This window comes from Mirounga leonina, unplaced genomic scaffold (assembly GCF_011800145.1).
Source record: "Mirounga leonina isolate KUSES-001 unplaced genomic scaffold, KU_Mleo_1.0 Mir_125, whole genome shotgun sequence".
NCBI classification, from domain to species: Eukaryota; Metazoa; Chordata; class Mammalia; order Carnivora; family Phocidae; genus Mirounga; species Mirounga leonina.
Genome location: NW_023270305.1, coordinates 23,243,361 through 23,266,076, shown reverse-complemented (window position 1 = coordinate 23,266,076; position 22,716 = coordinate 23,243,361). Strand labels below are relative to the sequence as shown.

Sequence of the window (22,716 nt, the reverse complement as noted above, 5' to 3'; positions counted from 1 at the left end):
GTGCTTAATAAACATTACTGAATAAATTAGCATTGTTTTAAGAACATCTCATAACCTCAAGCAGCAGCCCTCCATCATATCAGGACATAGATGAAGGCTCTGCAGGTGGTAAAACCACTAAGGGGGATCCAGGGATCATATGTTGCAAACAGTGGGGGGACACCAGGGCCACCGATCTCCCAACACTGCTACACCTGTTATCCTTCTACACACACTCAAGGCACTGGGATCTCTACCATGCCATTGGCTGCACAGGAAGAGCTTTGAGAGCTTTAAAAATGCTGATCAAGCTTTTAAAATACTTCCCTTATGACCCAAGTCCATTCCCAGGTAACTTACCGAAGAAAATTTACAACATGTCTACATAAAAGCTTGCATATGAATGTTCATAGAAGCTTTATTCATAATAACTCCAACAGCCCACTGGACACAACTCTAATGTCTACCAATAGGCAAATGCATAAGTAGACTGCGGTATATCCATGAAATGGAATATTACTAGGCAGTAAAAAGGAACTGCTGATACACCAATAAAATGAGTGAATCTCAAAACATTGCATTGAGCAAAGGAAGCCAGATACACACAAAATACAAGCTCTATGATCCCATTTATATAAAATTATAGAATAGGCTAAACTAATCTATAGTGACAGAAAGCAGATCAGTGGTTGCCAGGGGCAGAAGGTGAGGGAAATTGACAGCAAAGGGGCAAAGATAACTCTTGAGGGTGATGGAAATGTTCTATATCTTAAAATGGTGGTGGTTACATGAGTATATAAATTTGTCAAACTTCAGTGAACTGTATCCTTAAAATGGGTGCATTTTATTGTATATAAACTATACCTTAATATATTTAAAGATTCTGAAATAATTAGTCTGGGTGGTGGCCAGGGCTGGCATTTTTTAAAGCTCTCCAGATGATGCTAATGTATACCCAAAGTTGAGAACCATTGCCGGAGGGAATCATGCCAGAATTTTGGATGAGGTGGGAAGCATACAATAGTTTGAAAGAATTCCCACAGGGGATTCACAGATGACTCCTGTCTAAAACCACATTCCCAGATGCTGTGATGCTGTGGAGGATCAGATTTCACCAGTTATAAGAGCAAAATAATAGCAGCTAACATTTACTTTTAGTTAGAGTACTTTATGTGCTAGGCCCTGGGCTAAGAAAATTACATGTATTATTTTATGTATCTTCACAAAAACCATATAAAGTAGGTATTATTATGCCTGCTTTACAGATGAAGAATTTAAGATTAGGAGAAATAAAGAAACATGGCTAGGTCATATAGACAGGAAAAGGCTCAGGTCTCAAACTGATTCTAAAGCCAGTGCTCTGGATCACTACAGAACTGAGCTGGATGGCCTGGGGACACATTCCTGGCCCCTGTGAACACTCTTTGGAGGGAAAGAGTTGGAGACAGGAGTCGGGTCCAAAACCACAACCTCCTGCTGGGACCAAGGGTTGCAGACTCCCCTTGAGTGTGGGAGCCAAGTTCCTTCCCCTCCACCTCCCAGTTTTCTTACGTACTCCCCAGCCTTCGCCCTTAGCACCCTGGGCTCCTAAGGACTCTTAGCTGTGGCAGTCAGTACAGGGGGAGGCTTTCTTGATGCCTTCTCACTCCCTCAACAAACACCACAAAATGCATTTTCAGACAGAATCTAAGTCATGCTGAATGGAGAGGTCCCCAAGATGGTTTGCCAGCATGTTTACAATTTAATGGAGTTAAAATTCTGTGAACTTTTATTGAGCTTACTAGGTGATGGGCACTCACTAAGCAATTTCCTTGTATTAACTTATTGAATCTTGACAACACTATGAGTCAGGTACTATTATCTCCATGTCATTGATTAAATTGAGAGAGAGGTTAAGAAACTTGTCCTGTCCAACGCTTTAACACCCCGCCTCACTGAAATGGACAAATCATCTAAGCAAAAGATCAACAAGGAAATAAAGGCTTCAAATGACATACTGGACCAAATGGACTTCACAGGTATATTCAGAACATTCCAACCCAAAGCAACAGAATACACATTCTTCTCTAGTGCCCGTGGAACATTCTCCAGAATAGATCACAGTCTAGGTCACAAATCAGGTCTCAACCTGTATCAAAAGATTGGGATCATTCCCTGCATATTTCCGGACCAAAATGCTTTGAAACTAGAACTCAATCACAAGAAGAAATTTGGAAAGAACTCAAATACATGGAGGCTAAAGAGCATCCTACTAAAGAATGAATGAGTCAACCAGGAAATTAAAGAAAAATTTAAAAAATTCATGGAAACAAATGAAAATGAAAACACAACTGTTCAAAATCTTTGGGATGCAGCAAAGGTGGTCCTAAGAGGAAAGTATATAGCAATATAAGCCTTTCTCAAGAAACAAGAAAGGTCTCAAATACACAACCTAACCCTACACCTAAAGGAGCTGGAGAAAGAACAGCAAATAAAGCCTAAACCCAGCAGGAGAAGAGAAATAATAAAGATCAAAGTAGAAATCAATGAAATAGATACCAAAAGAACAGTAGAACAGATCAACAAAACTAGGAGCTGGTTCTCTGAAAGAATTAATTAGATTGATAACCCCCTGGCCAGACTTATCAAAAAGAAAAATGACCCAAATAAATAAAATCATGAATGAAAGAGGAGAGATCACAAACAACACCAAAGAAATACAAACAATTATAAGAACATATTATGAGCAACTATATGCCAGCCAATTAGATAATCTGGAAGAAATGGATGCATTCCTAGAGATGTATAAACTACCAAAACTGAACCAGGAAGAAATAGAAAACCTGATCAGACCCATAACCACTAAGGAAATTGAAGCAGTAATCAAACATCTCCCAACAAACAAGAGCCCAGGGCCAGATGCCTTCCCAGGGATATTCTACCAAATACCATTTAAAGAAGAATTAATACCTATTCTTCTGAAACTGTTCCAAAAAATGGAAATGGAAGGAAAACTTCCAAACTCATTTTATGAGGCCAGCATTACCTTGATCCCAAAACCAGACAAAGACCCCATCAAAAAGGAGAATTACAGACCAATATCCCTGATGAACATGGATGTGAAAATTCTCACCAAAATACTAGCCAATAGGATCCAACAGTACATTAAAAGGATTATTCACCATGACCAAGTGGGATTTATTCCTGGGCTGCAAGGTTGGTTCAACATCTGTAAATCAATCAATGTGATACATTAATTAAAGAAAGAACAAGAACCATATGATCCTCTCAGTAGATGCAGAAAAAGCATTTGACAAAGTACAGCATCCTTTCTTGATTAAAACTCTTCACACTGTAGGGATAGAGGGTACATACCTCAGTATCATAAAAGCCATCTATGAAAAACCCACAGCAAATATCATTCTCAATGGGGGAAAAACAGAGCTTTTCTCCTAAGGTCAGGAACACGGCAGGGATGTCCACTATCACCACTGCTATTCAACATAGTATTAGAAGTCCTAGCCACAGCAATCGGACAACAAAAAGAAATCAAAGGCATCCGAATTGGCAAAGGAGAAGTCAAACTCTCACTCTTTGCAGATGATATGATACTTTACGTGGAAAACCCAAAAGACTCCACCCCAAAACTGCTGGAACTCATACAGGAATTCAGTAAAGTGGCAGGATATAAAATCAATGCACGGAAATCAGTTGCATTTCTATACACCAACAACAAGACACAAGAAAGAGAAATTAAGGAGTCGATCCCATTTACAATTGCACCCAAAACCATAAGATACCTAGGAATAAATCTAACCAAAGAGGCAAAGAATCTGTACTCAGAAAACTATAGAATACTCATGAAAGAAATTGAGGGAGACACAAAGAAATGGAAAAATGTTCTATGCTCATGGAACTGGAAGAACAAATACTGTGAAGATGTCAACGCTACCTAGAGCAATCTACACATTTAATGCAATCCTTATCAAAATACCATCCACTTTTTTCAAAGAAATGGAACAAATAATCCTAAAATTTGTATGGAACCAGAAACGACCCCAAATAGCCAGAAGAATGTTGAAAAAGAAAAGCAAAGCTGGTGGCATCACAATTCTGGACTTCAAGCTCTATTACAAAGCTGTAATCATCAAAACAGTATGGTATCGGCACAAAAACAGACACATAGATCAATGGAACAGAACAGAGAGCTCAGAAATGGACCCTCAACTCTATGGTCAACTAATCTTCGACAAAGCAGGAAAGAATGTCCAATGGAAAAAAGACAGTCTCTTCAACAAATGGTGTTGGGAAAATTGGACAGCCACATGCAGAAGAATAAAACTGGGCCATTTCCTTACACCACACACAAAAGTAGACTCAAAATGGATGAAAGACCTAAATGTGAGACAGGAATCCATCAAAATCCTAGAGGAGAACACAGGCAGCAACCTCTTTGACCTCAGCCGCAACAACTTCTTCCTAGAAACATCGCCAAAGGCAAGGGAAGCAAGGGCAAAAATGAACTATTGGGACTCCATCAAGATAAAAAGCTTTTGCACAGCAAAGGAAACAGTCAACAAAACCAAAAGACAACTGCCAGAATGGGAGAAGATATTTGCAAATGACATGTCAGATAAAGGGCTAGTATCCAAAATCTATAAAGAACTTATCAAACTCAACCCCCACAGAACAAATAACACAATCAAGAAATGGGCAGAAGACATGAACAGACATTTTTCCAAAGAAGACATCCAAATGGCCAACAGACACATGAAAAAGTGCTCAACATTGCTCGGCATCAGGGAAATCCAAATCAAAACCTCAATGAGGTCAGTTAGAATGGCTAAAATTAACAAGTCAGGAAATGACAGCCACTCTGGAAAACAATATGGAGGTTCCTCAAAAAGTTGAAAATAGAGCTACCCTATGACCCAGCAATTGCTCTACTGGGTATTTACCCCAAAGATACAAATGTAGTGATCTGAAGGGGTACGTGCACCCCAATGTTTATAGCAGCAATGTCCACAATAGCCAAACTGTGGAAAGAGCCAAGATGTCCATCAACAGATGAATGGATAAAGAAGATGTGGTATATATATACAATGGGATATTATGCAGCCATCAAAAAAACAGAAAATGAAATCTTGCCATTTGCAACGATGTGGATGGAACTAGAGGGTATTATGCTAAGTGAAACAAGTGAATCAGAGAAAGACAAGTATCATATGATCTCACTGATATGAGGAATTCTTAATCTCAGGAAACAAACTGAGGGTTACTAGAGTGGTGGGGGATGGGAGGGATGGGGTGGCTGGGTGATGGACATTGGGGAGGGTATGTGCTATGGTGAGCACTGTGAATTGTGTAAGACTGATGAATCACAGACCTGTACCTCTGAAACAAATAATACATTATATGTTAAAAAAAAAAAAAGAAGACAGTAGGAAGGGAAAAATGAAGGGGGGGAATCAGAGGGGGAGACGAACTATGAGAGACTATGGATTTCTGAGAAATAAACGAGGGTTTTAGAGGGGCGGGGGTGGGGGGATGGGTTAGCCTGGTGATGGGTATTAAGGAGGGCATGTACTGAATGGAGCACTGGGTGTTATTAAGATAACATAATAAAATTAAATTAAAAAAACAGAAACTTGTGCAATGTTAATCAGTTGGTAAGCAGCAGAACTGAGATTTAACCAGGTGGTCTGGTTCTAGAGGTTGCAATCCTTACCTCTACAATACTGGGCCTCTGATCATTTTTTATCTTATCTGGCTAATATTTCAGGTACATTAGCACCTTAAGAACTTCTGTGTAACATCCTGAAAACCTGAGCTCCCATTTATAACTTTGATACTATGAAGAAATGAGTTTCAAGTCCAAATGACATTTTTCCTAATTAGCTTAGCACCATCTATGAACTATCTTAAATATACCATGATCTATATTCTTATAAAATGTAAAATGAAAGAACTAATTCTCAGTGGTAGATAAAAGGTGATGAAATGGTGATGATACAGTCTTGGACTACATGCATATCTTCGGTCTGCCATTGTGTGACACTAGAAAAAATTAAGTTCCTGAGGTCTTGATTTCCTTTTTATAAAATAAAAAAGATCACGTTAAATAAAAAATAAGACATGTCTGGCCCCTGTGCTTTTACATCCTGCAATCTTTTCCACTGGGCTCATGCTTGATCTCAGAACAATTATTTTTTCCACAGGGCATTGTAGGTAGCTGCTAACCATTCATTTGTTCAGAAATGGAAAGTGCAATGAAACCTATTTCCGCTCTTAGAATATATGTTCTTTAAATTCCCTCTTAGTTCTACAAAATCAAACCCTGAGATACAACAAAAAAGTATGAGCATGTATAATATGTTGGACAATACAGTTTAGAGCCTGATTTTGTCTATATTGTTACAGAAAAGACATCTTAGTGTCTATAAGATTCTATAATTGCTTCCAGAGAAAGATAAAGAGATTAGCCCATCAGGAAGTTGATTATATGCACACATACATTATTACTGTTTAGAGTTTTATTAGCCTAGCAATTATACATTTTAAGATAGGAATGAAAATACTGGTTTGGTCTGATGCCCCATGTTCCATAGAACTGTCTGCAACTTATGGAATGGCTTTTAAAATATAACTCTCCCTTTTGGTATCTTTTAGTTCTTCAAGATCAAACTGCTTCTATATTAGGCTAATTGGGACTACTGGGGAACAAGTCTAATAATCAGGGCATGAATGCTTTTGCACATACTCACACAACCTGGAGAGCTGCTCTTGGATTTGGTAGCAAGGGCTGTGCACATGGGACCTAGGGCATAACTAGCTGCTCGGGGAAGCAGTCTGGACACGCCAAAACTAGGATTCAACCCGGGGCTTGTGTTAGAGATCTACACACGGAGAAGGGTAGGAGGGATTGGTGCAGGTAGTAGCCAGTTAGATACTAAAATAACAGACAGACAAAATATACCTTAAGGAAATTTTGCAAAGCTTCTTCTACAGTTGAGGATGGTATTTTTCCAAACAGAGTAGCAGCCATTTTTTTCTCAATCCAGCTCAGTTTTGAGACCTGCAAACATGGAGGCGACATCATTCTTAGAAAGTGGTTCCCCTTTTGAAAGAATCATCTCTCCTCAATTAGACGTGTGTGTGTAGGTGTATATGTATGTATATGCATAGAATATATAAATATAAACATATCCATACATAATATACATGACAGAGGTCATCTTTATGGTATTAATATTTTACCTTCCTTTTTTTATAGTTCTAATAAACTATGAGCTCTAAAAGCACTGGTTACCAAATCAATCTGAAATACTCATGATAAGATTTGTGTTCAATCAGAGAAAGGGATGGGGAATAATGCTGATCCTGTTTGTTTATGTGATTCAAGATTCTGAGATGACCACACAGTATTTCTTTGCACAGAGTTTCTTTGCACAGAGTGGAGGAGACCCCAACTTTGCTTCCTTCCTGCCAACCTGACCCAGAACACAGCATCTCAGAAGTGTAAATAGAAGAAGGATTCTTAACCCAGAGGGAGTATAGAGTGAGGGCCCAGTATACATATTTACAATCCAGGAGAAAATTTTTTTAACCAGCAACCACCAAAATTAAATTTCATATTATCATTTATTTTTTGCTTCCTTTTATCCCCCATTTTAATTCCAGTATAGTTAACATACAGTGTTTTATTCTTTTCAGGTGTACGATATAGTGATTCAACAATTCCATATATTACTCAGTGCTCTACAATAGAAGTGTACTCTTCATCCCCTTCATCTATTTCACCCACCTCACTTCTGATAACCATCTATTTGTTCTCTGTAGTTAAGAGTCTGCTTTTTGGTTTGTCTCTTTTTAGTTCCCTTGTTCATTTGTTTTGTTTCTTAAATTCCACATATGAGTGAAATCATATGGTATTCGTCTTTCTCTGACTAACTTATTTCGCTTAGCATTATAGTCTAGGTCCATGTTGCTGCAAATCGCAAAATTTCATTCTTTTTTATGGTTGAATAATATTCCATTATGTGGTATAATATACCACTTCTTTATCTATTCATCTATTGATGGACACTTAGGTTGCTTCCATAATTTGGCTATTGAAAATATGTTACAATAAACATTGAGGTGCATGTATCCCTTTGAATTAAAGTTTTTGTATTCTTTGGGTACTGAGTAGTGCAATTACTAGATCATAGGGTAGTTCTATTTTTAATTTTTTGAGGAACCTCTGTACTATCTTCAGTGTCTGCACCAGTTTGCATTCCCACCAATAGTGCATGAGGGCACCTATTTCTCTACATCCTCGCCAACACTTGTTATTTCTTGTGTTTTTGATATTAGCCATTCTAATAGATGTGAGGTATCTCACAATGAGAGACGAGATATCCCATTGTGATTTTGATTTGTATTTCCATGATGATGAGTGATGTTGAGCATCTTTCCAAATGTGTCTGTTGGCCATCTGTATCTCTCTCTTTTTTTTTTTTAAGATTTTATTTATTTATTTGACAGACAGAGATAGTGAGAGCAGGAGCACAAGCAGGGGGAGTGGGAGAGGGAGAAGCAGGCTCCCCACTGCACAGGGAGCCCATTGTGGGGCTTGATCCCAGGACCCTGGGACCATGATCTGAGCTGAAGGCAGATGCTTAATGACTGAGCCAGCCAGGTGCCCTGGCCATCTGTATTTCTTCTTTGGAGACATGTCTGTTCATGTCTTCTGCCCATTTTAAATTGGATTATTTGGTTTTGAGTGTTGGGTTGTATCAGTTCTTTATGTATTTTAGACATGAGCCCTTTATTGGATATGTTATTTCCTATCTATACCTTCCCCATTCAGTAGGTTGTCTTTTAGTTTTGTTGGTTGGTTCCTTCCCTATGCAGAAACTTTTTATTTTGATGTAGATCCAATAGTTTATTTTTGCTTCTGTTTTCTTTGCCTCAGGAGACACATCTAGAAAGATATTGTTATGGCCAATGTCAGAGAAATTACTATCTGTGCTCCCTGCTAGGATTTTTATGGTTTCAGGCCTCATATTTAGGTCTTTAGTCCATTTTGAGTTTTTGTGGTATATGATGTAAGAAAGTGGTCCAGTTTCATTCTTTTGCATGTAGCTGTTCAGTTTTCCCAATATCATTTGTTGAAGAGACTCTTTTTCCCATTGTATATTCTTGTCTCCCTTTGTCGAAGATTAATTGACCAAGTAATTGTGGGTTTGCTTCTGGGCTTTCTATTCTGTTCTATTGATCTATGCATCTATTTTTGTGTGAGTAACATACTGTTTTGTTTAATACAGCTTTGTAATATAACTTGAAACCTGGAATTGTGATACTGCCAATCTTGGTTTCCTTTTTCAAGATTGCTTTGGCTATTTGGGTGGTTCCATACAAATTTTAGGATTGTTTGTTCTAGTTCTGTGAAAAATGCTGTTGGTACTTTGCTAGGGATTGCATTAAGTCTATAGATTGCTTTGGGTAGTATAGACAGTTTGACAGTATTTGTTCTTTCAATCCATAAGCATGGAATGTCTTCCTATTTCTTTGGGTCATCTTTAATTTCTTTCATCAATTTTTTATAGTTTTCAGAGTACAGGTCTTTTTACCTCTTTGGTTAAGTTTATTCTTAGGTATTTTATTATTTTTGTGATTATAAATGGGATTGTTTTCTTAATATCTCTTTCTGCTTTTTAGAAATGCAACAGATTTCTATACATGGGGATTTTGTATCCTGTGATCTTACTGAATTCATTTATGAGTGCTAGTAGTTTTTTGGTGGAGTCCTTAGGGTTTTCTATATATAGTATCATCTCATCTGTGAATAGTGAAATTTTTTACTTCTTCCTTACCAATTTGGAAACCTTTTATTTCTTCCTGTTATCTGATTGCTGTGGCTAGGACTTACAGTACTTTGTTGAATAAAAGTAGTGAGAATGGGCATCCCTGTCTTGTTCCTGATCTTAGGGGAAAAGCTCTGTTTTTCACCATTGAGTATAAAACATTAGCTGTGGATTTTTCATATAAGGCCTTTATTATGTTGAGGTATGTTCCCTCTAAACCAACTTTGTTGAGGGTTTTTATCATGAATGGATATTGTACTCTGTCAAATGCTTTTTCTGCATCTATTGAAATGATCATATGGTTTTTATCCTTTCTCTTAATAATGTGATGTATCACACTGATTGATTTGCAAATGCTGAACCACCCTTGCATTCCAGGAATAAATCCCACTGATCATGGTGAATATGATTTTTTGAATGTATTGTTGGATTTGTCTTGCTAATATTTTGTTGAGGATTTCTGCATCTATGTTCATCAGAGATATTGGCCTGTACTTCTTTTTTGTTGTTGTGTCTTTAACTGGTTTTGGAATCAGGATAATGCTTACCTATTAGAATGAATTCGGTTTTCCTTCCTGTGCTATTTTTTAGAAAAGTTTGAGAAGAACAGGTATTAGCTCTTCTTTAAATATATGATAGAATTCACCTGTGAAGACATCTGGACTTTTTTTGTTGGGAGTTTTTTGATTACTGATTCAATTTCATTGCTGGTAATTGGTCCGTTCAAATTTTCTATTTCTTCCTGTTTCAGTTTCAGTAAGTTTTATGTTTCTAGGAATTTATCCATTTCTTCTAGGTTGTCCAGTTGTTGGCATATAATTTTTCACAATATTCTCTTATAATCCTTTTTCTGTGGGGTCAGTTGTTATTTCTCCTTTTTTTGTTTCTGATTTTGTTTATTTGAGTCCTTTTTTTTTTTTTTTTTGGATGAGTCTAGCTAGAGATTTATCAATTTTGTTTATCTGTTCAAAGAACCAATCCTGATATCATTGATCCATTCTATTTTTTTTTTAGTCTCAATATCATTTATTTCTGCTCTAATCATTATTTCCTTCCTTCTGCTGTATTTGGGTTTTGTTCTTCTTTTTTCTAGCTCTTTTAGGTGTAAGCTTAGGTTGTTTGAGATTTTTCTTGTTTCTGGAGGTAGGCCTGTGTTGCTATACACTTCCCTCTTAGAATCACTTCTGCTGCATCTCAAAGATTTTGGATTATTGTGTTTTCATTTTCATTTGTCTCCATGTGTTTTTTTATTTCTTCTTTGATTTCTTGGTTGATCCATTCACTGTTTAGTAGCATGTTATTTAACCTCCATGTAGATGTGGTCTTTCCAGATTTATTTCTTTTAAGCCTAAACAAATAATGTACATTCAAGCCCCAGACTCATGTGAGGTTGGGTCAATGGTTTTTAAGCTTGAGGGGTCTTCTACCTTAATGAAGACTCAGATTCCTAATATTTAAAACTGGCATAATAAAAACTGCTTACAGGGATGTTTTAAGGATTTGACACACAGTTGATACATAGCAGGTGTTCAATAAAAGAGCTTCCTTCTCCATTCTTAATCCTCAAACTTCAATTAAAAAGCTTCTTCTTTTGCTTATGCTAATTTTTTCATTCAGAAATAGCATTTCTCTTCAGAATAATTTTTCATGCATCTCTTAAGATAGATTTTCACATTCTGTTAATTCTCTATAAACTAACGTCATTTAAGACACTGGATCTTAGACTAGCTAGCTGCCTTGATTTATTTCTATATGTTTCATGTGTCTTTCTAAACTCAGTTCTTTGAAGACAAGAACAGTGGGCACATAATTTATGCTCAACATGCTCTGATAAATGAAAAAGTCCTCTCACAAGACAAAGAGTAGTACACATGTGTGTAGGTGGCTGATCACCAACTGAGAGCACAGAGGGGACATGTGATTGCTGCCAGGGGAAACAGAGAGGTGGTCAGGCGAAAAATACAGATATATATGTGTGTGTATATACACACACACACACATACACACACACACATATATATAAAATCATATACTGTATGTAACACAGTATATAAACAAATCAATCATAAACTCATAAAATATGTACTGATTTTATCATTTTCCCTACAGTAGGCACTAGGTAAAACACTTAAAGAATAAGTGTTCATTGGAAATATATCCTGTAATCATAGTATATTTAAACAAGATTTATAGATCAAAACATTCAACTCACAGTATAACAGTATCTTCCTTTGAGGTAATACAAAAAGGGTTCTTCAGGTAAAAATTGGATTGCTTTATCTAGATGTTCCTGAAAAAAAATCCAAAACAAATACCATCACTCAGATTCCAGGCAGCATTGAATGGAAGTATGCCTAGTAAGTTCAAAGGGGCTTTACACTGTTGTTTGGTTCTCCTCCTCAATCCCTATCATTAATACAAGTAAGTCTTATCAATAATTCAATTATCAGGAATGACTGCTCACAAGTAGAACCAGATTGTGACTATGATTTAATTAAACTATGGATAATTTAAAGGCAAATGTCACTATAAAAATAGAAAACATCCGAGTGACATTTTTGTCTTCCCATGCCTTGCCTAGCTAATACTTACTATTAGGAAGCATGTTTGCAAATATCAAGTGATGGGGATATAACGGGGGAAAGAATAGCAGAGCTAGGTGGTGGAGGAATCTATTCCCCTGACATTATTATAATTGTTATAGGGAGCTGGAAGGCAAACTCTGACCATTTATATTGAGCTATCAAAGCTAGAGGTACATTATAAATGATGTACATATACATTATTTATTTTATTCACTTATCATGTTAAGTTTAAGTCTTAGATTGGATTCTATTCCTCCCACCAAATCAATATGCAAGAAGTGTTAACTAATTAGTTCCAGTCATGTTGATGATGTTGGTGAGTTCATGACCAAAAGACTAATCCTCAGTCTTTGAAAAAGTAATACTCATCTACTATGTGACTTCTGTCAAGATCCAGAATAATAATAATCCTCAATCTCCCATATAGTTTCATTCTTTTTCACACAGTATGATGAAAAAACTGTCACTTCATTTAAATAAAAAAGATAAATTCCTTAAGATTAATTCATTGAATAATTTGATTTATATCTTTTAAGGGAACATACAGCTACATTAAAATATTTTTAATATCAAGAAATACCTTGAAGCGATGTCCATAGTTGATTTTGTTTTGTAAGCCCTCAAACTCAGATACATAGCCACACAAAACCGCATACCTGAAAAGGGTAAAAACAGTGGATAGCGTGTGAACTTTTAATCAAATACCACCAAATGTAACATTTAAAAAATATCTCTAAAGCATTCATTAATATTTGAGAGAAGTAGTCATATAGATGCAAGGGCCCTAAAAATAAAAAACATCTGACATGAACATGAGGCCAGTTTCCTCACCTATAACTGGGGAGACTAACACCATCTATCTCATATGTATGTCGTGAGGGCAAAACACCCAAAACACATAAGTGTTTAGACTACTACCTGGCACATAGTGAGTTCCAAGAAATATGAGCTTCTGCTATCACCATCATCAACAGCAAAGTCACAAAGAGGCTCTCTGAAAAAGTCTAGTCACACAAGTAATAAATTGAAAAATATATTGTATCATGATATCCCTGTTCCTCCTCAATAAAAAGAAAAAGAAAAATTTCACAGCCTCCCTTAACGTCATCTGAAAACAAAAATAAATATCATGACTAAAACAATGTCAAAGGTAATTTCAGAATATACTTTCCCGAAAAATTCCCCATGACCTTCAATCTTTCCTTGGAAACACTGCATATTAGAATAGCGCATCCCATTAATTGTTTACTCCCCCCCCCCCCACGGGGAATACAAAAGTTACATCAATAATTATCTGACATAAATTGAGTGCAATATTTGTTCAGCAATTTGCTCACTCCAAAATCTGGGGATATATTACTTTTTATATCTAGAATGTTTCTGTCTGTGCAAAATCTCCAGAGTATTTCAGAGTGTTTCTGTCTGAGACAAAATATTCATTTACCTAAATATTTCAAGAGTAAGTATTAATTTTTACTTGCATTGTCATAACTGAAATGAAAGATGTAATTTTGGGTATTTATCTCAATCATTTCTGTAGATAAGCATAACTTTCAAGTACAAAAATGAAGTGAACGATTTTCTTAATTTGGAACAGTAAGACCCTTCCTGAACACAAAAGATCACATAATTCACACAACTTACGACAACCAATAAAACAGTCACTTTTCAGTTATGACTAGTTTGACCTCTGAATTTTACAGTTTCTATATAATCAACCAAATCTGCTAGAGTACAAACAAGAATGATGACTAAACCAACCTATCAAAAGTGATCTGAGAACTTAACTAGATTAGGAGATACTACTATTCACAAATTCCATAATCAGACTACATTACACATACATCTCTGCACCCCCCAGAGATCGAGCATGTAGGAAAAGATGACTGGAAAAAGACTCATGAGTTTCCTTGTAAAACTGCTATCGTCACCTCCAGCCTCACCATGTTCTTTTGAAATGCTCTCTGGCATTTTGTTCTATCATTCCTCCCGGGGAGTTCCAGAAAGTGGAGCAAAATTCCATACAACTACTTCCCCAAGTTCTCCCATTTTTGTTATGGGCATTATCATTTTCTGACGCATTTGGACTTAAAACCTTAGGCCACTTTTAAAAAAAAATAAGCTTTTATTTTAAAATAGCCTGAGATTGCAAAGATGTTACAGAGAGTTCCCATATATATACCCATATTGGGTTTTCCCTACTGTTTACATCTTACATTACTAGAGTACATTTATCACAAGTGTACCAATACTGTCAAACAATACTGATACATAATTTTTACAATGTACCAATAGTAGTACATTATTATTAACTAAACTCCATGCTTTATTCAAATTCTTGTCTGTTTTTCCCTAAGTTAAATGTTGACACTTCTCTCTCCATCCCTCCTTCCACATTTATCCCTATTAATTCACACATGTGAAAATCTTTTGAATTATTATTGTCATTCGTCATACATCCTCTTCCTCCTAGTTCTGTGTTACTTGCAACTTTTATAAACATACCTATTATATCTTTACCCACTGACAAAATTATGGAACACTCTAGTGTCTAAGATACAGATCTGAAACCCTAGAATCACCTCCAGCTTGACAATGATGTTGCCAACAGTTATTCTGTTGAATAGCTGAGGCTTGAACCCTTCTCTCTATGTCGGTAACCCAGAGGCTTGCCCACATTTTTACATCTTGTCCACAAGAATGTTATTGGTAAACTTACATGAATGCCTTGCTTAAATCCAGATATACTAGCTCAATTTCCCTACTCTACATGCTGGCAAAGAAATAAAAACCAAATCATGTCACATTTTTAGAAAAATCTGAAGGATCTATTTGAACTTTCTAATCCAGAGATTTATAGAACAACTCAAATATCTGTGCTGGAATCAAAAGAAAATAATGTATGTTCACTGATCTGGAGTGGTGGGATCCATTATCTACTGACGCTAAACGTCAGCGTCAGAATGACTTCGTGCGCAGCATTAGGCACAGACACTGCTCTGTCAGCAAACTCTCTTTAAGCTACTCCGAGTGAGGACAAAAGGGAAAAAAAACCCCTAGGACTTATGAATACCATTATATGAAATATGAGTATTTCCCTTATAAATAATCAGTCTTAATGCTTTTCATAATCTTTTTTGAAGTCTGTTTCTTTCTTTTCTTTTTTTTTCTGAGCTGAGATCAAGAATCGATGCTTAACCGACTGAGCCACCCAGGCACCCCTTGAAGTCTGTTTCTTTAAAGTCTAAAATATTGTCTATCTTCCTACATAGCCTAAGTTCAAAGTTCATCTGACCACTTTTTCTCAAAGCATCATCACTTCTTTTCTGGCGATCAGTTCCACTTATGTCTCTGTGTATCTCTGTGTTTTTGTTCTTTTATGCTGTTCATCTTTAAACATGTAATTTAAAATTTTATTTTGTGAACCATCTCAAGTGGACCGGAACTCTGAAGAATGTTAATTCACAATATGGTTTATTACCTCCACCTAGAGGTCATTCTCACCATACAGGCTTTGACAAAAATTCTGATTTTCTTTGCATTGATATTGAATATATCTTTAATAAATGACCAACATTCTTGTTTTAACAATTACTAAAATAACCCCGTTAGTTTCCCTGCATACTTCTGATTCAGCACAAATGCTATTTATACTGTGGGAAAGCAGTGGAAAAATAATGTAATAGAAAAAATACTGAGTAAGAATAAAAGATCTGGTTTTTGTTTTTCTATTTATTGTGTGACTCTTGCATACCAATCAGCATATTCCCCCCATACGCCCCCTAGACACACTACCTTATCTATAAAATGGAAACAGGTTGTTCTGTGACTCATGTGCTGTAAGGCATGTGGATATAATTTGTGAACAGTAGAGCACAACAAATATGTAGGACATTATTTGTAATTAAGGTCAGGCCTATTGTGCTAACAAACTGTAAATCCACAGTGACTTTACTCTCTTGGTTCTAGAAGTATTTTAGGCTGGGTACAACAAAAACAACAGAATTTGTAGCAAACATTTTAAGCTTTGGGGTCAGATAGTCAAGGTCGCAACTATTCAACCTCATTGCTATACACAAATGCACAGGTGTGGCTGGGCACCAATAAAACTACAAAAATAGGCAGTTGGCCCCGGACTGTAGTTTGTCATTTGTGCTGAATGAATGAGAATATGTCTTAACATCCTGAAAAAGATTTTTAAATGATATTTTACTACAATTAATCATGGAATCAGTTAAGCTAAATTTTAACCACTGCTTCTCAAGTCAAAGTTTTAATTTCTCTTTTATCATGACCCTAAACCTCTCCTATGTAACTGAATGAAAACTCTTGTATTCACTACATACATTATAATACATTCTAAGAACTAAGATAAATTGACATTTGAATTTGTTAAATTTTATCAACTGAATAGATTTTAACATTCTTTTTTAGTTTAAAACTGATACTGAATAAGATATCATGTGCAACACAGATCATTACTGTGTGTGTGTGTGTGTGTGTGTGTATATGTAAGATTTAAACTTGGAGTCAAATACCATAGTTGTAAACAAGGCAATCCATTCACAACAAAAAGTGAAAGAAGATGAACAAATGAAAAGTAGCCAGACTAGCGTACGACAGACTGGGTAGCCTACTAGGGCAGAGTTATGTATAATTTCTTCTTACAAGATAGATTTCAAGGTACTTATGAAGCCCCCAGAGAAGACACAACATTGTTCCTCTATGAAAATTTGAAGCTTACACAGATAAATGCCCTCAAACTAAGGATTGAAATCCACTGTACATTTTAAATGTGATTCTTCATGGATGCAGATCTATGTATGGGACAAGGAAGAGGACAACAGAGGAAGAGCAATGCAGTGGGAGGGGGAGGATGTGGAGGAGGAGGAGGAGCTCAGAGTTAAGAGTAGGGCTTGGGGATATGATCCAGCAATTGCACTACTGGGTATTTACCCCAAAGATACAAAAGTAGGGATCTGAAAGGGTACGTGCACCCCGATGTTTATAGCAGCAATGTCCACAATAGCCAAACTGTGGAAAGAGCCGAGATGTCCATCGACAGATGAATGGATAAAGAAGATGTGGTATATATATACAATGGAATATTATGCAGCCATCAAAAGGAATGAGATCTTGCCATTTGCAACGATGTGGGTGGAACTGGAGAGTATTATGTTGAGCGAAATAAGTCAAACAGAGAAAGACATGTATCATATGACCTCACTGATATGAGGAATTCTTTTTTTTTTTTTTAAAGATTTTATTTATTTATTTGAGACAGAGAGAATGAGAAAGAGAGAGCACATGAGAGGGAGGAGGGTCAGAGGCAGAAGCAGGCTCCCCACCGAGCAGGGAGCCCGATGCGGGACTCGATCCAGGGACTCCAGGATCATGACCTGAGCCGAAGGCAGTCGCTTAACCAACTGAGCCACCCAGGCGCCCCTATGAGGAATTCTTAATCGCAGGAAACAAACTGAGGGTTGCTGGAGTGGGGGGTGGGGTGGGAGGGATGGGGTGACTGGGTGATAGACACTGGGGAGGGTATGTGCTCTGGTAAGCGCTATGAATTGTGCAAGACTGTTGAATCACAGATCTGTATCTCTGAAACAAATAATGCAATATATGTTAAGAAAAAAAAAAAAGAAGAAGAAGAAGGTAGCAGGAGGGGAAGAATGAAGGGGGGGAAATCGGAGGGGTAGACGAACCATGAGAGATGATGGACTCTGAAAAACAAACTGAGGGTTCTAGAGGGGAGGGGGGTGGGAGGATGGGTTAGCCTGGTGATGGGTATTGAGGAGGGCACATTCTGCATGGAGCACTGGGTGTTATGCACAAACAATGAATCATGGAACACTACATCTAAAACTAATGATGCAATGTATGGGGATAATATAAGAATAAAAAAATTAAAAAAAAAAAGAAGAACATGCCCCATCCAGGTGGCTCATCTCAGAAAGAGGCTGAGAGGTGTACAGCAGGGCTGTGCAAGCCATGCACATCCCGAAGGATAGATGACTGTGGTTTAAAACCATATGCACCATTCAGCATTATTGTGACAATAGCTCACTGAAACAGCATATAAACTGTTGTTCTTCCTGGATAGCTGTTGAAAATTAATAATATCAGCCATCTTTGTGATGAAAATATAAAGCCTATGTTTTAATTAAAAAAAAAAAAAAAAGAGTAGGGCTTGGGGGTTCTTTCTGCATCGAAACCTGGCCAACCAGCTCCCAAACAGCTCCAGCATCAAAGGAGATGAAGAGCGTGTGGCTTATCAGCACAAATTCATTAGTTACGACTAAAAGTGGAAGAACAGAAGTACCTTAATGCATACATATGTTAATTTATTAATACTAATGTGCAAATTAGATGGGAAGGTATATTTGGCTATATAAATAATAGCCAAGACCCTTGCATCCTGGGAAAATGATCTTAAAGATATGTACCAGGATGTTAACTGCAAAACTGCCTTTCTCCTAGAGTTGTGGCAGAGGTACCAGGGGCATAGAACAATACTTTATTAGGTGCTCCCATTCCTAAAGCAAGATGCTCTATTGCCAGTACATGACATGCTAAGGAAATGATTCATAGGTTCTGCCAGGCTCAGCCCTTCACCCTTCTCCAGGCTATAGAAGGGAAAGTAAAGGATTCCTGTGGATAGCATTGTTAGGGGACTGTGGGTTCTACCTCCCACCTTCTCATGGGACGGGGCAGGAGGGAGGTTTGCGCCTCATCTTAAGCCAAGTGAGGGCAGATCAAAAGACTTGATTATTTTGGCCCGTGTCCCTTATGGGACTCCGAACCAGAGAAGCTTTAAGATGAGCGTGTGAGTGGAGCTCCTCCTGCTGGTGGCAGAGTAAAGAAACAGGTCTGCTTTGGGAAAATCGTTTGCATTTCAGAGTTAGCTGGTGGAATGAAAATGAATTTCCTATGGGGCAAATGCGGACCTGCAGAAAGGGAGCCATTTTGAGAGAGACTTTTGCCTAAAAGTGCTCCAGAAGAATAAAAATAATCCCGAAGAGAGGTAGATTTTTGGAAGCCTAGGTCTGAGAGAAGGGTCACAAATTAACTTATTATTGTTATCTTCCTAGCACCTGAAGTAGCAGTATTGCTGTAAGGAACTAAAAGATATAAAAATGCAACCACAGGGGCGCCTGGGTGGCTCGGCTGGTTGTGTCTGCTTTTGGCTCAGGTTGTGATGATCCCCGCACTGGGCTTCCTGCTCAGTGGGGAGTCTGCTTCTCCCTCTGCCCCTCACCCGGCTCATGTTCTTTTTCTCTCTTAAATAAATAAATAAATAAATAAAATCTTTAAAAAAAATGCAACCACAGAGTGTTAATTTAAAACAATATATTTCGGGCGCCTAGGTGGCTCAGATGGTTAAGCGTCTGCCTTCGGCTCAGGTCATGATCCTGGAGTCCTGGGATCGAGTCCCGCATCGGGCTCCCCGCTCTGCGGGAAGTCTGCTTCTCCCTCTGCCTCTCTCTCTCTCTCTCTCATGAATAAATAAATAAAATCTTTTAAAAAAGATAAATAAAACAATATATTTCTTCTTATTTGTGTTTTATAATTTTAAATATACAAAGGATCTAAAACAAAACATATTCAAGAATAATTTCGTTTCCCCAAGGATATTCACCTACCCCACAAATTAAATTCCCTTTGAGCTTTCTTATATTATATTTCTTATATTAAAAGTGGCTTCTCTTTGACCTGTAGAATTTGTACACATGGACTCACTAAGGTATAAGAAATGAGTGACATGCTTTTATTCTTTGAAGCATTCTTCCAACATTTCATTTAGGAACATGATATCACTTCAGTAGTTGTTTCCAAACAAAACGTTAAATTATATTTAATTAGAATTTATCATGTTCAAAGGTGCTGCACTTGGTAGATTCACTTATGAAATTTTCAGTGAATGTATTTAAAATGTACATACTACAAAATACATAAGAATAAGAACAGTTACTGTGCTATCTACTAAATAGATTTTTCAGTGAATGTGACAGGTAAAATGAGTCAATTATACCTTAAAAATCAATTGTAACTTATATAGAGGTATATGAGAATTTTAAAAGACTGCGTAAGTTCTATGTACTTACCACAGATGACAATGTCCATTTGTGGGTGCTGTAGTGATCGCTCTTTCCCCTAACGTTTTTCCTGAAAGACAAATGTTCTTACATTTAGTACCTTCATGCGAGTTGGTGGGAGGTGAATTACTGAATTAAGTCAGTGGTTCCCAAAATATGGTCCCCAAAGCAGAAGCATCACCTGGGAACTTGTTAGAAAAGCAAATATGGGGCTACAAGGGAGACCCATTTCCTAACAAAGTCTGGGCTCAACAATCTGTTTTAACTAGCCTCTAGAGATTCTGATGTATGCTCAAGTTTTAAGCTCACTGGATTAAATGATGTAACCAAGTGCAGGAAAAGTCATTCAATCGTTATTTGAAAGCATTAATAAAGACTGTTCTGTAATTAACCAACATTTACTGTGTGCCTTCTAAGTGCCACATCATAACCTCTAGGAATAAAAAGTCAAATTAAGACAGTTTTTGACTTCCAAGGGTTCACATTTCAGTAGAAAGGAGGTATAGAAGCAAACAAAATGCATGCAAAAACTAAAAGCGAGATGAAGAAAGAGAGAGCAAGGCAGAGAACAGAGTAACTAAGTCCATCTAAAGAGAAGGCTTCCCAGAGAAGTGCCTACCTAATCATGCACAACAATGAACAGGCTCTGTACATAAATAATCGTCCCAAATCATTTCCCTTAGTTTTAGGATAACTTTTCATAAGGTCATAATTACTTTGGATAGGTTTGTCTATTGGCCTGAAAAGTCAAAATGCTTGCAACAAAACTGAGCAACATTATGAAAATCTTTTTCAAAAATGGGCTGCTTTGTCTTATACCATCTCCTTTTACCCTGCTCCACATTTTTGTTGTTGTTGCCTTGAAGAGAATATCCAGTGATCTGCAAAATGTTCTTCTAAATAAGTGGATGAGATAATCTTTATAAATAAGGATCTTTTATTCTAAAATTATTCTATTTGTGAATTTGTTACAGCAGAACACTCTGTATTTTATAGCTCTATCCATTAAGAGAACCATCCTGTGTAGAAATCTACCTAAACTGGAAAAAATTAAAGTGAAGTGTTTTATGGCACTAAATTCATATCTTTCAATATTGACCCTGAATGTAAATGGGCTAAATGCCCCCCAAAAAGACACAGGGTATCAGATTGGATAAAAAAATAAGACCCATTGATATGCTGTCTGCAAGAGACTCATTCTAGACCCAAAGACACCTCCAGATTGAAAGTGAGGGGGTGGAAAACAATTTACCATGCTAATGGACATCAAAAGAAAGCTGGGGTGGCAATCCTTCTATCAGACAAATTAGATTTTAAACCAAAGACTACAATAAGAGATGAGGAAGGACACTACATCATACTTAAAGTAGATCTAACAATTGTAAATATCTATGCCCCTAACATGGGAGCAGCCAATTATATAAGCCAATTAATAACAAAATCAAAGAAACACACCACCAACAATACAATAATAGTAGGGGACTTTAACACCCCCCTCACTGAAATGGACAGATCATCTAAGCAAAAGATCAACAAGGAAATAAAGGCTTTAAATGACACACTGGACCAAATGGACTTCACAGGTCTATTCAGAATATTCCATCACAAAGCAACAGAATACACATTCTTCTCTAGTGCCCATGGAACATTCTCCAGAATAGATCACATCCTAGGTCACAAATCAGGTCTCAACCAGTATCAAAAGATTGGGATCATTCCCTGCATATTTTCGGACCAAAATGCTTTGAAACTAGAACTCAATCACAAGAGGAAAGTCGGAAAGAACTCAAATACATGGAGGCTAAAGAGCATCCTACTAAAGAATGAATGGGTCAACCAAGAAATTCAAGAAGAATTGAAAAAAATCATGGACACAAATGAAAATGAAAACACAACTGCTACAAAATCTTTGCAGCAAAGGCAGTCCTAAGAGGAAAGTATATAGCAATACAAGCCTTTCTCAAGAAACAAGAAAGGTCTCAAAAACACAACCTAACCCTACACCTAAGGAGCTGGAGAAAGAACAGCAAATAAAGCCTAAACCCAGCAGGAGAAGAGAAATAATAAAGATCAGAGCAGAAATCAATGAAATAGAAACCAAAAGAACAGTAGAACAGATCAACAAAACCAGGAGCTGGTTCTTTGAAAGAATTAATAAGATTGATAAACCCCTGGCCAGACTTATCAAAAAGAAAAGAGAAACGACCCAAATAAATAAAATCATGA

The 22,716-nt window shown here is 37.0% G+C and overlaps 1 protein-coding gene across 6 annotated transcripts in view; it reads right to left on the bottom strand.

The window, feature by feature from the left end:
* RMDN2 (regulator of microtubule dynamics 2) overlaps positions 1 to 22,716 on the bottom strand; it is a 79,685-nt gene that overhangs the window by 15,890 nt on the left and 41,079 nt on the right. For all 6 annotated transcript variants that reach the window (XM_035000934.1, XM_035000935.1, XM_035000937.1 and 3 more), the window contains 4 exons: positions 20,500 to 20,560; positions 12,972 to 13,047; positions 12,019 to 12,096; positions 6,935 to 7,033 (listed from right to left, as the gene is read on the bottom strand). In XM_035000934.1, the coding sequence (XP_034856825.1) occupies positions 6,935 to 7,033; positions 12,019 to 12,096; positions 12,972 to 13,047; positions 20,500 to 20,560 (314 nt within the window). The remainder of the gene's footprint in view (positions 1 to 6,934; positions 7,034 to 12,018; positions 12,097 to 12,971; positions 13,048 to 20,499; positions 20,561 to 22,716) is intronic.